At 37.1% G+C, this 13,667-nt stretch overlaps 1 protein-coding gene across 2 annotated transcripts in view; it reads right to left on the bottom strand.

Annotated features, from left to right (window-relative positions):
• Positions 1-3,926: 3,926 nt before the first annotated feature.
• Positions 3,927-13,667, bottom strand: part of HIKESHI (heat shock protein nuclear import factor hikeshi) — a 42,836-nt gene continuing 33,095 nt past the window's right edge. For both annotated transcript variants that reach the window (XM_003418547.4, XM_023558532.2), the window contains exons 4-5: positions 4,950-5,068; positions 3,927-4,006 (exon numbers count right to left, since the gene is read on the bottom strand). In XM_003418547.4, the coding sequence (XP_003418595.1) occupies positions 3,952-4,006; positions 4,950-5,068 (174 nt within the window). In that variant the 3' untranslated portion in view covers positions 3,927-3,951. The remainder of the gene's footprint in view (positions 4,007-4,949; positions 5,069-13,667) is intronic.

Genomic DNA, 13,667 nt, shown 5'->3' with positions numbered 1-13,667 from the left:
ATCAAAAACACAGTTCTGGTTGCCATTTGTTTTGTTTAGCTATGCTAAAAGTATCCAGATTTCTTTTTGGAACTCAAACATCCACATTGCGTGTAATCTTGGTGGGGCAGTAATTCCTGATGACCATGTTCCATTACAGAAGCTGAGGAAACAGATCCTTCCCTCCTTGAACCAAAAGGAGCAGTGGCCTGGCCAGGCATGTGACCCAAGCTCAGTTATCATATGCTCATCAGGAACTCAGAATGTTAGCCAGTGACAGACAGCAGGAAAGTCTGGATGAGATTTGCTGACAGGATGGCACACTCTCCTCACTTCCCTGCTTTAAGATTGCTGGAGTTCCTAATGCCCAGCCAGCCCTCCACAGCTTCCTTGATTCCTAGTCATTTCCAAGCGTGACTCTCCTAGCTCCCATCACTCTGGGAGCTCCCCAATAAGAAATAGCCTCCAAAAAATTCTCTTCTGCTTAAGTTAGCCTGAGCCACCATCTGTGGCCCTGTCTGTTTACAAATTCGTAAAACAACTAAGCATCAGACTAATGTGGTGGCATAAAATGAGGCAATCCATCCTGCTACTCCATTTTCCGGGAATAAACTTGAGGATTAAAGAGAAACATTTAAATCTGGGCTTTCGTTAGTCATGTGACTCAAGCAGTCATGTGCAGTTAACGTGAGGATTCTTTCAAATGAAAAAAGGGGCATAAAAGGCATATCAATAGAAAGATTAGAAATTTCTAATGTACATTACAAGGGGGTTGTCCTGGAATGGAAATTAATCCTCATAATGGCACACCGATTTGAGGTACTTAAGAAGAAAACCAGCTGCAGCTGGGAAGCACTCAATGGACTCATCCTGCTTTCCCCCACCCTCTTACAGAGCCTCTCCCCCTGAAAAGGAAACCCTGGTGGCGTAGTAGTTAAGTGCTACGGCTGCTAACCAAAGGGTCGACAGTTTGAATCCGCCAGGCGCTCCTTGGAAACTCTATGGGGCAGTTCTACTCTGCCCTATAGGGTCCCTATGAGTTGGAATTGACTCGACAGCACTCGGTTTTCTCCCGCTGCAGAGACAAAAGGAGAAGCAGAGTAGACACATGAGACTATGTTGGCACCTCCTGTCTGGAGGGGAGAAGAGAGGGCAGAGGGGTTTAGAACCTGGTCAAATGGACACGAAAAGAGAGAGTGGAGGGAAGGAGCGTGCTGTCTCATTAGAGGGAGAGCAATTAGGAGTATATTGCAAGGCGTATATAAATTTTTGTATGAGACTGACTTGATTTGTAAACTTTCACTTAAAGCACAATAAAATTTTTTTTAAAAAAGCAGCAGAGTAGAATATGTGTATACAACCAGTGGGTATATCAAGCAAGAGAAATTATGAGACACAAAAGAAACAACGGGTTGCAACTTCTTTATTCTGTGGCTGAAAGGTGGATCCCCATGAAATATCCTGTCTTCTGATGGCTTATGCACTGAGGTCCTTCTCTGCTCCTATGCAAGGCAGGGAAAGAGTTAACTAGACCAGAGGCTGAATGCCTGCTCCCTGCCTATGGACTTCATATTTGTCTTTTGTACACTCACTTGAACCAGGACCAGGCAGTGCTTTGTTCTGTTGTACACCGGGTCACTAGGAGTTGGAACGGACTCGATGGTACCTAACAACACACAAGGAATAAAGTTTTGATACATGCTACAACATGAATGAACCTTGAAAATACTATGCTAAGTGAAATAAACCAGACCCAAAAGGACAAATACGATGATTCCTCTTAAATGAAATTTCTAGAATAGACAAATGCATAGAGCCTGTCCTCCCCTACCCAACCAAAAACCCGCCACCAACAGTCAATTCCGACTTACAGTGACCCTATAGGGCAGAGAAGAACTGCCCCATAGGGTTTCCAAGGTTGTAATCCTTAAAGAAACAGACTGCCACATCTTTCTCCCATGGAGCAGATGTGGATGCAAACTGCCCACCTATCTGTTAGCAGTTTAGCACTTAACCACTGCACCACCAGGGTTCCTTCTCCCCTACCCACACCCCTGTAAACTGTTTGAACTGCATAACATATACCAGTGCACAGAGTTATAAATAGGGATCACCAACTTTCCATATACAAAAGTCATCATTCCTGCTAGTGACACGGAGCCAAGGACACAGTTCAGGTGTGGTTTATAAAGCCAAAGTGTTATCATGTGGCCTTTCAACACTCCATATGAAAACACTATTATTTGTAGTGGAGAAATATTCTCCTTATATTCCACCTACCAGGAGACTACTGATTAATGACCAAAGACTCACACAAACAATATCTGCCTGTTTCTCTCATGGGATCATCTGCAAATAAACCTGAATTACCTCCTGGCAGAACTGTGACTCCTACTTACTCGTTCCTGCACTTACCTTTCTCAATGGTTTAACTTCACCAGTGGCGATCTGGAAGTAGAAGTGGCCACTTAGGGGCACTTTGGACATAAATAAGATTTTTCACCTGAGAGGTACCTTAAATCAAAGGATGAAGGCATCGATGATACCAGCTGCTGCTGAGTCAGTTCCGACTCAGGATGACTGCACGTCGCAGAGATCTGCATTCCACAGGATTTTCACGGCTGCCATCTTTCAGAAGCAGACAACCAGGCCTTTCTTCTGAGGCACCTCAGGGTGGGTTCCAACCACCAACCTTTCAGTTAGTAGCCAGCACTTAACTGTTTTGTGTCACCCAGGGACTCCTTAATCAGATGATAAGGGTTCTTAAAACCGACAGGAGAGCTTGTGCTAACTGGTTTATATTAAAAGTTCATATGAATTCAAAGGGAGAATTCAAGAAATTTCAAAAGGCAAGGCAACAAAAATTCCTAATGCTTTACATTTTTGGCTCTTCATTTCTGTTGAAACTGTAGCTGTGGAAAAAAGTTTTAACTCTAAAATAAGCCAATGGTTATGAGACAAGAAGAAAAGCAAGACATGCAGCTTTTAAACATAATTTAGTTTTTTAAATTTATGAACACAAAGGTTTAAAAATTGCAGTAGGGAAAAATTTTTACTTAATATTCCTGGAATATATTAGTTACTAATATCATACTTCTCCCTAATTTTATCACAGTGTAAAAATATTCTAGCTTGTACAAGAGTTGGGTACTTCTTTTTCATGATTTACAGTGTCTAAATTTTCTATATAGGTTTTATGGGTTGTCATTGTTTCCACAAATCATTTATTATTACAAAAAGTAAAACTGTGTTTAACAAATGGAATTGTAATGATGTTGTTTTGAAAGATTTTAAATTTGTAAAATTCTTAAGCTGTAATCATAAAGACTTAATGTGTCGTGTAATTGTGATTTCTAGATCCTCCACTTTAAGAAAATGAATATTAAATTAGTAAATAACCTTGTATAACTGGACAGCATGATTTCACTACACTTGTGCTCTTATTTAATAACTGAAGTAGCCATTAGCTACTAGGTTAAAAAAGGTGTACAAACTCCCCTTTAGGTTATGTTGATGTGCATGGTCATTTTGAAGAAATGTAAAAGAATTTATATAGGTAAGGGGATGTGTATGCATGGTATTTATCTCTATAAAAAACAATTATTTTGTCTTAAAACAAAAAATATGTTTTTCGACAGTCCCCCAATAGACTTTAACTAGCACACCACTGAAAAAAACAAAAGATTATAAATACAATGGCATGTAACACACTACTTACTGTTTTATTTTTAAGTAAAAAATGAATCAAAGCCAAAACATTTTGTCTCTAAATAGTATTTTAAACTTAAGGGGGACAAGTATTAATGATAAACATATTTTCATTTTTATAAAGATTTTAATTAAGCTTCAGAGTCACTAAGTAGTTTTTAAACTTAGGCTTCATGATTCTTTCAACTTCATGTTTTTAAATGGAGTCATTTATCTTCAAAACATGACAAATTTCAGAATCCATTAAAAATGATTTTATTCAAATTATGTTTTCCAAAAAAGAGGGTTCTGTGTTAGTCGTCTTTGAAAGTTTTCATACCTAGAAAAGAAAACACATATTTATGCTTACAAGAAAACTGAAATAGAATCCTTCATATCTGCCAAATTACTTATCAAAAACCACACAACTGTACATGTTATTTATAAAAAGCTAAGGCAAAAAAACAAAAATGATAATGTGAGAATTTAATCATTGTTATAAAATGGTAGCAAGCATAGTCATTTAAGTATAAAGCAGTTTTGACTGGTTTATATCAGAGAGCAGAAATCATAACGTTGTTGTTAGCTGCCATTGAGTCAGCTGACTCACAGCAACCTTAAGTGTAACAGTCCTGCACCACCCACAAATCACAATAAATTTGTTTATCTTCTGCAAATCTGGGACCTAAGAAAAAAAAACGAATCTAACTCCTCCTCTTTCATTTCTTTGATGAGATTGCACCAAAGTGCAAACCTAGTACATTCCAGTGCTCTCCATGCTACACCATGCTGCCACTTCTCAACAAACTCTCCCTATGTATTCCTTACCACTGGGTTATTCAAAATGAAAAGAAATACCTATAAAACAGAAGCATGACAAAGTTGGGGAAATAGTCACTTATGCACAGGGTAAAGTATAAACCATCCTGATACCATGTTTACTTTAGATAAAGGCTTTCTAAACTTAAAAGTTTTGACTGATATTTCAAGTTTCATATATGATACTTCTAATTCAAAATATACAAAAACATATGATCCTTAATAGTGGTCCCTAAAACATAGGCAATTATATTTTCCCATCTTTATAAATTCAAAATGGTTACTATACAACAGAGTATTTAGGGTCAGAACCTTCCCTGACCTGAATTCCGTAGTACATACTTTAATGCCATGAAAATGTTAATGTATGTTCATGTCCACAATAAAAGAATATGTTTACATACAAAAAAGACATTCATATATTTACTAAAAACCTTAATACTAAAATACAAAATACCCCATACCATTTCAGAACCACATTTGCTGGAATGAACATTTCAGATGGACTAGGTGTCATCTGGGCCTGAGAGACAGCAAATGATGAAGCAAAATTGTAGAAGTTGTCCAACATCTTTTGTGTAAACTGAAAAATTAATAACAGGCTAATGGATTATACTAAATACTCTATTGAGACCTTAATATTTTTAATTAAAAATGTCCCCCCATTAACATAGCTTTAAGGACCAGAAGTTTTAAAACATTCTAATGCTGAAAGCTAAGGGTTGCCATAACTTCAAAGTATCTTCTTACATTTCCACCACTACATTCACTATACCCTCCCCTCCCCAAACACCACTCACCCAAATCAACTTATTTCCTCATATAAAATAGTAACCATCTCTAAGAGGTCTTTTTCTTGCCAGAAAGATAAAAATTCAAGTATAATAAAGGAGCAACTGATTACTTGCTATCAAATGTAAAGAAGAAAAAGGTAACACTATTTCATTTCCTTTATTCCCTGGCCTGTTTCTTTTCACTGGCCTTCAAATAAGTATCTACTAACATCTTCCAAATTTCCTTAGTAGAGCTAAAAGTAAATGAATGCGTATTTACTAAAAACCAAGTGGATTTAAATACTAAACCCAAAAGTAAATTAACTACTAAAGATAATACTACCTTCTATTCACTCAAAAATAATATTCTCAACATCACTTCCTCAGAAATATAAAACCAGCCACAAAGGATCCTGTTGTCTCTTCTCTAAATGAGAGCATTACCTCATTATTAGGTTTTTTTTTTTTAATTTAAGAATATGAAGGTAATATAACCCAAAAGAATCTATTATTGAGGTAGTTGAATTAATATCAGAGTTCAGTAAGGTTGCTGTGATGGTTAATTTTATGTATCAACTTCGCTAGACTATGGTTCCCAGTGGTTTGGCCACACACTAGACTAGCTGCTGTTCCATAATGTTATCTAATGCAATGCAATCATCTTCCATAATGTAATCTAATATAATCAATGAGCTGAAAGGGGAGTTTCTTCAGGTATGGTCTGCCTGCAGACTAAAAATAGATTATTTTGGCAGAACTCCCTTTCTCTCTTCATCCTGTACTCTTCCTGTCGCCTGACCTACAGATCTTGGAATGCAAGCCTGCAGAAGTCTCCAGCCTGCTGTGTGACCTAAGGGTTTTGGGCTTGCCAGGCCCTCACAATCCCTTCAGCCAGTAGGAGTCGCCAGCCTATTGCCTGACCTATAAATTTTGGACCTGCCAGTCCCCACAATCATGTAAGCCAATCCCTTGACTCTCTCTCTCTCTCTATATATATATTTATATATACACATATGTATCTCACTGGTTCTGTTTCTCTAGAGAATCTTAAAGACAGTTGCTAACTAAAAGATCAATACTGAAAAAAAATTAACACCAACCTCCACATCAACAAACAAAATTAGAAAACATAACTTTAAAAATATCCCTTTCAGAATTAACAAAGCCAAAAGCTGTTTCTTTGAAAAAATTAACAAAATTGATAAACCATTGGCTAGACTGCCTAAAGAAATACGGGAAAGGAAACAAATAACCCGAATAAGAAACGAGATGGGCCACATCACAACAGACACAACTCACAACTGAAATGAAAAGAATCATATCAGATTATTACGAGAAATTGTACTCTAACAAATTTGCAAACCTAGAAGAAATGGATGAATTCCTGGAAAAATACTACCTACCTAAACTAACACAATCAGAAGTAGAACAACTAAATAGACCCATAACAAAAAAAGAGATTGAAACGGTAATCAAAAAAACTCCCAACAAAAAAAAGCCCTGGCCCGGACGGCTTCACTGCAGAGTTCTACCAAACTTTCAGAGAAGAGTTAACACCACTACTACTAAAGGTATTTCAAAGCATAGAAAATGACGGAATACGACCTAACTCATTCTATGAAGCCACCATCTCCCTGATACCAAAACCAGATAAAGAAATCACAAAAAAAGAAAATTACAGTTTTATATCCCTCATGAACATACATGCAAAAATCCTCAACAAAATTCTAGCCAATAGAATTCAACAACATATCAAAAAATAATTCACCATGACCAAGTGGGATGCATACCAGGTATGCAAGGCTGGTTTAATATTAGAAAAACCATTAATGTAATCCACCATATAAATAAAACAAAAGACAAAAACCACATGATCTTATCAATTGATGCAGAAAAGGCATTTGACAAAGTCCAACACCCATTTATGATAAAAACTCTCACCAAAATAGGAATTGAAGGAAAATTCCTCAACATAATAAAGGGCATCTGTTTTTTTTATGCAAAGCCAACAGCCAACATCACCCTAAATGGAGAGAGCCTAAAAGCATTTCCCTTGAGAACGGGAACCAGACAAGGATGCCCTTTACCACCGCTCTTATTCAACATTGTGCTAGAGGTCCTAGCCAGAGCAATTAGGCTAGACAAAGAAATAAAGGGCATCTGGATTGGCAAGGAAGAAGTAAAATTATCTCTATTTGCAGATGACATGATCTTCTACACAGAAAACCCTAAGGAATCCTCCAGAAAACTACTGAAACTAATAGAAGAGTTTGGCACAGTCTCAGGTTATAAGATAAACATACAAAAATCACTTGGATTCCTCTACATCAACAAAAAGAACATCGAAAAGGAAATAACCAAATCAACACCATTCACAGTAGCCCCCAAGAAGATAAAATACTTAGGAATAAATCTTACCAAAGATGTAAAAGACCTATACAAAGAAAACTACAAAGTACTACTCCAAGAAACTAAAAAGGACCTACTTAAGTGGAAAAACATACCTTGCTCATGGATAGGAAGACTTAACATAGTAAAAATGTCTATTCTACCAAAAGCCATCTATACATACAATGCACTTCGGATCCAAATTCCAATGACGTTTTTTAATGTGATGGAGAAACAAATCACCAACTTCATATGGAAGGGAAAGAAGCCTCGGATAAGTAAAGCATTACTGAAAAAGAAGAAGAAAATGGGAGGCCTCACTCTACCTGATTTTAGAACCTATTATACAGCCACAGTAGTCAAAACATCCCGGTACTGGTACAACAACAGGCACATAGACCAATGGAACAGAATTGAGAACCCAGATATAAATCCATCCACATATGAGCAGCTGATATTTGACAAAGGCCCAGTGTCAGTTAATTGGGGGAAAAGATAGTCTTTTTAACAAATGGTGCTGGCATAACTGGATATCCATTTGCAAAAAAAATGAAACAGGACCCATACCTCGCACCATGCACAAAAACTAACTCCAAGTGGATCAAAGACCTAAACATAAAGACTAAAACGATAAAGATCATGGAAGAAAAAACAGGGACAACGTTAGGAGCCCTAATACAAGGCATAAACAGAATACAAAACATTACCAAAAATGACAAAGAGAAACCAGATAACTGGGAGCTCCTAAAAATCAAACACCTATGCTCATCTAAAGACTTCACCGAAAGAGTAAAAAGACCACCTACAGACTGGGAAAGAATTTTCAGCTATGACATCTCCGACCAGCGCCTGATCTCTAAAATCTACATGATTCTGTCAAAACTCAACCACAGAAAGACAAACAACCCAATCAAGAAGTGGGCAAAGGATATGAACACACACTTCACTAAAGAAGATATTCAGGTAGCTAACAGATACATGAGAAAATGCTCTCGATCATTAGCCATTAGAGAAATGCAAATCAAAACTACAATGAGATTTCGTCTCACTCCAACAAGGCTGGCATTAATCCAAAAATCACAAAATAATAAATGTTGGAGAGGCTGCAGAGAGATTGGAACTCTTAATACACTGCTGGTGGGAATGTAAAATCGTACAACCACTTTGGAAATCTATCCGGCATTATCTTAAACAGTTAGAAATAGAACTACCATACAACCCAGAAATCCCACTCCTTGGAATATACCCTAGAGAAATAAGAGCCTTCACACAAACAGATATATGCACACCCATGTTTATTGCAGCTCTGTTTACAATAGCAAAAAGCTGGAAGCAACCAAGGTGTCCATCAACGGATGAAATGGTTAAATAAATTGTGGTATATTCACACAATGGAATACTACGCATCGATAAAGAACAGTGATGAATCTGTGAAACATTTCATAACATGGAGGAACCTGGAAGGCATTATGCTGAGCGAAATTAGTCAGAGGCAAAAGGACAAATATTGTATAAGACCACTATTATAAGATCTTGAGAAATAGTATAAACTGAGAAGAACACATACTTTTGTGGTTACGAGGGGGAGAGGGAGGGAGCGTGGGAGAGGGTTTTTTACTGATTAGTTAGTAGATAAGAACTACTTTAGGTGAAGGGAAGGACAATACTCAATACATGGAAGGTCAGCTCAACTGGACTGGACCAAAAGCAAAGAAGTTTCCGGGATAAACTGAATGCTTCAAAGGTCAGCAGAGCAAGGGCGGGGGTTTGGGGACCATGGTTTAAGGGGACTTCTAAGTCAATTGGCAAAATAATTCTATCATGAAAACATTCTGCATCCCACTTTGAAATGTGGCATCTGGGGTCTTAAATGCTAACAAGTGGCCATCTAAGATGCATCAATTGGTCTCAACCCACCTGGATCAAAGGAGAATGAAGAACACCAAGGTCACACGATAACTATGAGCTCAAGAGACAGAAAGGGCCACATGAACCAGAGACCTACATCATCCTGAGACCAGAAGAACTAGTTGGTGCCCGGCCACAATCGATGACTGCCCTGACAGGGAGCACAACAGAGAACCCCTGAGGGAGCAGGAGATCAGTGGGATGCAGACCCCAAATTCTCACAAAAAGACCATACTTAATGGTCTGACTGAGACTAGAGGAATCCCGGCGGTCATGGTCCCCAAACCTTCTGTTGGCCCAGGACAGGAACCATTCCCGAAGACAACTCATCAGACATGGAAGGGACTGGACAGTGGGTAGGAGAGAGATGTTGATGAAGAGTGAGCTATTTGTATCAGGTGGACACTTGAGACTGTGTTGGCATCTCCTGTCTGGAGGGGGGATGGGAGGGTAGAGAGGGTTGGAAGCTGGCAAAATTGTCACGAAAAGAGAGACTGGAAGGGCTGACTCATTGGGGGAGAACAAGCGGGAGTATGGAGTAAGGTGTATATAAACTTATATTGACTGACTTGATTTGTAAACGTTCACTTGAAGCTCAATAAAAATATATATATATATTAAAAAAAAAAAATCCCTTTCAGTGAGAAGGAAATGGAATGTGGCTAACTGCCTTCATGAACAATTGCTTCCTTTGCCACTGAGACCAGAATTGGATGGTGTCCACTAGCATTAAGAACATTTTGATCAAAGATTCCGTAGAAGAATCCTGATCAAAAGGAGGGAAATAAAAAACAAATTTCAAATTATTATGACTTCGGACTTCCCAGAGCCACTGAGGCTAGATGAACCCCCCCAAACTACTGCCCTGAGATAATCTTTAAACCTTAAACCAAAAATATCCCCTGTTAAAACAAACAATAATTTAGCTTAATTAGTAACGAATGTCTGCCTTGAGCACTGTGCTCTTTTAAGAGCTATCTATATGGGATCAAATTGACAACAGCAACTCAAAAGATAGGACACTTAGGGGTCAGTGAGTTTATGTTAATGGGAGAGGAACAATTTGGAAAAGGAGGGTGAGGATGGTTGCACAACTTGAAAAATGTATCAATGTCACTGAACTGTACGTGTAGAAATTGAATTGGTGTATGTGTTGTGTATATTATCAAGTACAACAAAAATAAATTTAAAACTATATACATAAAAAAATATATATATACATAGCCAATTAATAATAGAAGCAAAGTCCGTTAGATACTCAGAAAAAAAGCTAACACAAGCTGATAGTAAGAATTCTGTGGCAAATATTACAAACCTATACTGAGAAAAAGGAAAGAAGACAATTAAAAGGACGTATATATCATGTTCAATGAAAAGATATACAGTTACTTAGTTATCTAGTGCTACTACATCTCCATGTGTTTTGGCATCTATCTCCCCCCCCCCCGCCCATTTCTCTCTACCCGCTTGTTTAATTTCTTTTCTATCTCAAAAGAGATTGACTCAAGATACACACTACACTAACCCTGCCTCATTAACATAACAAAGATAACACATTCCCAATGGGATTATAACCACAGGCATAGAAGCTAGAATTTACAACACATATTTTTGAGGGATACAATTCAATCCGTAACATACAGGTAGTCCTTGACTTACAACGGAGTTCCGTTCCGACAACTCCATCGTGAGACAATTCTGACATAAGTCAAATACCTCATTTTTTTTTTTTTTAGTTTTCATTATTATTGCTTTTTATTATCAGCATCTTTATAAATTCAATCTGTATTTGTCTTTGGCAGCTGGAAATATTACACAAACTTACAGCTATGTTTAATACACACAAACATACATAAAAAATATACAAATCATAAAAATTTACTATGACGAAGAAGAGCTGGATAACATTGGCATTCTGTCAGTTGTGGTAATAACTGCACTTGCAGAAGGTTCTGGGTCATCTAGATTATCCTTGGGAATGGGGATGGCGTTTCTAGTCAGAAAATAAGTGAGAATTCTCTGTATGGTCCTTTTCTTCATATATTTTGCTCTAACATCTCACTGCTTCCTGAATCTGCCTGTCAACTTTTGCAAAGCAATCAGCGTTTGGGTCCATGTTTTCAAGCAACTGAAGCCCCTGATTTAGTTTAGAAAACTAAACCTATACTGAAATGTTTTGAACAGTAAATCATAGAATTGAAAATCTGGAATGAACATCTGAAAATGATAATATCAGCAAAGAACACGCTGCAACACTGCCTTTAGTACATATTACTAATGATATGATGTACCAAAAAAACACGATAGTTGCAAGTGTGGTTCCATCATAACTCAAATACGTCGTAAGTCGGGGACTACCTGTATCATGTTCATGGATGGGAAGACTTAATGTGGTAATGATAGCATTTCTGCCCAAATTAAATCTATAGACCCAATGTTATTTCCAACAAAATTTCAACTAGGTTTTTCATGGAACTCAACAAGCTGATCCTATTTTATGAAAAATACCTAAGACTATTTTCATGACTAGAAGGTGTAAGTTGGTCTATCAGATATTAAGACTTACCAGCAAACCCTCCCGCCCCCCAAAAAAAACCAAACCATTGCCATCGAGTCAATTCCGACTCATAGTGACCCTATAGGACAGAGTAGAACTGCCCGACAGAGTTTCCAAGGAGCGCCTGGTGGATTCAAACTGCCAACCTTTTGGTTAGCAGTGGTAGTACTTTGCCACTACACCACCAGGTTTTCCTTACCAGCAAAAAAAAAAACAAAGGGACAGGCAAATACACCAATTGGAACAGAAAAGCGTTCAGAAGTTAACTTATGCCTATGTGACACATGATGTATAACAAAGATGGTATTACTTGGGAAAAAATGGACTAATATTTAACTAATAGGGCTAGAAAAATTAGTTTTCCATTGGGGAAAATATAAATTTGGATCCCTTCCCATACCACAAGCAATTAAAGCTAAACAATTAAATTCTGACCAATTAAACCTAAAATCAAAAAGGAAAACTTTAAGGCATTAAGAACTATAAAGGGAACATCTTCACGTTATCAGGGTAGGGAAGGCTTCTCAAAGTGTTTTCAAAAAAGCAAATCATACAGGATATGTCATCTTATCAGGAAAGGCAATTTTTAGTACATTCAGAGTTATGCAACCATCATCACCATCAATTTTTAAAACGTTTCATCACCCCAAAAAGTAACCCCATACGGATGAGCTAACACTCCCCATTCTCCCCAATACCATCCACTCCCTCCTCCTGCCCCTGGCAACCACTAATCCACTTTCTGTCTCTATAGATTTGCCTATTCTAAATATTTCATATAAATGGAGTCATACAATATGGGGTCTTTTGTGACTGGCTTCCTTTATTTAGCATAATGTTTTCAAGGTTAATCCACATTGTATGTATCAATACTTCATTCCTCTTTATTGCCTAATAATCTTCCATTGTATGGATACATCATTTTATTTATCCATTCATTAGTTGGTGGACATTTGAGTTGTTTCCACTTTTTGACCATTTTATTTAACTTTAATTAATTTAAATTTAAATAGCCACAGTGGCTAGTCACTACTGTACAAATAAAAGCAGTTCTAGATATTCGTTTAATATATGTAACAGTTTCAAGTCAACTGTAGATTGCAGAATTTTCATCTATAAAGTTTTGAAGGGATTTAAAAAGTAGAAGTAAACCTTTTCTACAACTGATTTTAAAATAAAAGTTACTTAAAAAAAGATTCATCTTATCAAGGAGAGATCAATACACTTTTGTCTACCAGGTTATAAAATAATTTTTTAAATTAATGAAATATTTTAGATTGGCTCCAGAGACACACTGAAAGAAACAAGCAAGAGTTGCAACACATAGGTTGAAAGGTAAACTCTTACAGAATTCTGTCACTTTAAGCTCCACAAAGACAAGGATCTCGCCTAACATGTTCATATCTGTTAACCACAGCCTAGCATACTATCTGTGAAAGTGAAAAAGGAAAAGCTAATATTTAAACCCATTTTTTAAAATCATACTGAGATATTTTATAACTATAAAGACATTCTCAAAGTATAATTTTTAAAATGCCTATATAAAAAGCAGATTA

This window comes from Loxodonta africana, chromosome 7 (assembly GCF_030014295.1).
Source record: "Loxodonta africana isolate mLoxAfr1 chromosome 7, mLoxAfr1.hap2, whole genome shotgun sequence".
Classification (NCBI taxonomy): Eukaryota; Metazoa; Chordata; class Mammalia; order Proboscidea; family Elephantidae; genus Loxodonta; species Loxodonta africana.
Note: the sequence above shows the minus strand (reverse complement) of the source record. Positions and strands in the feature narration are given on the sequence as shown.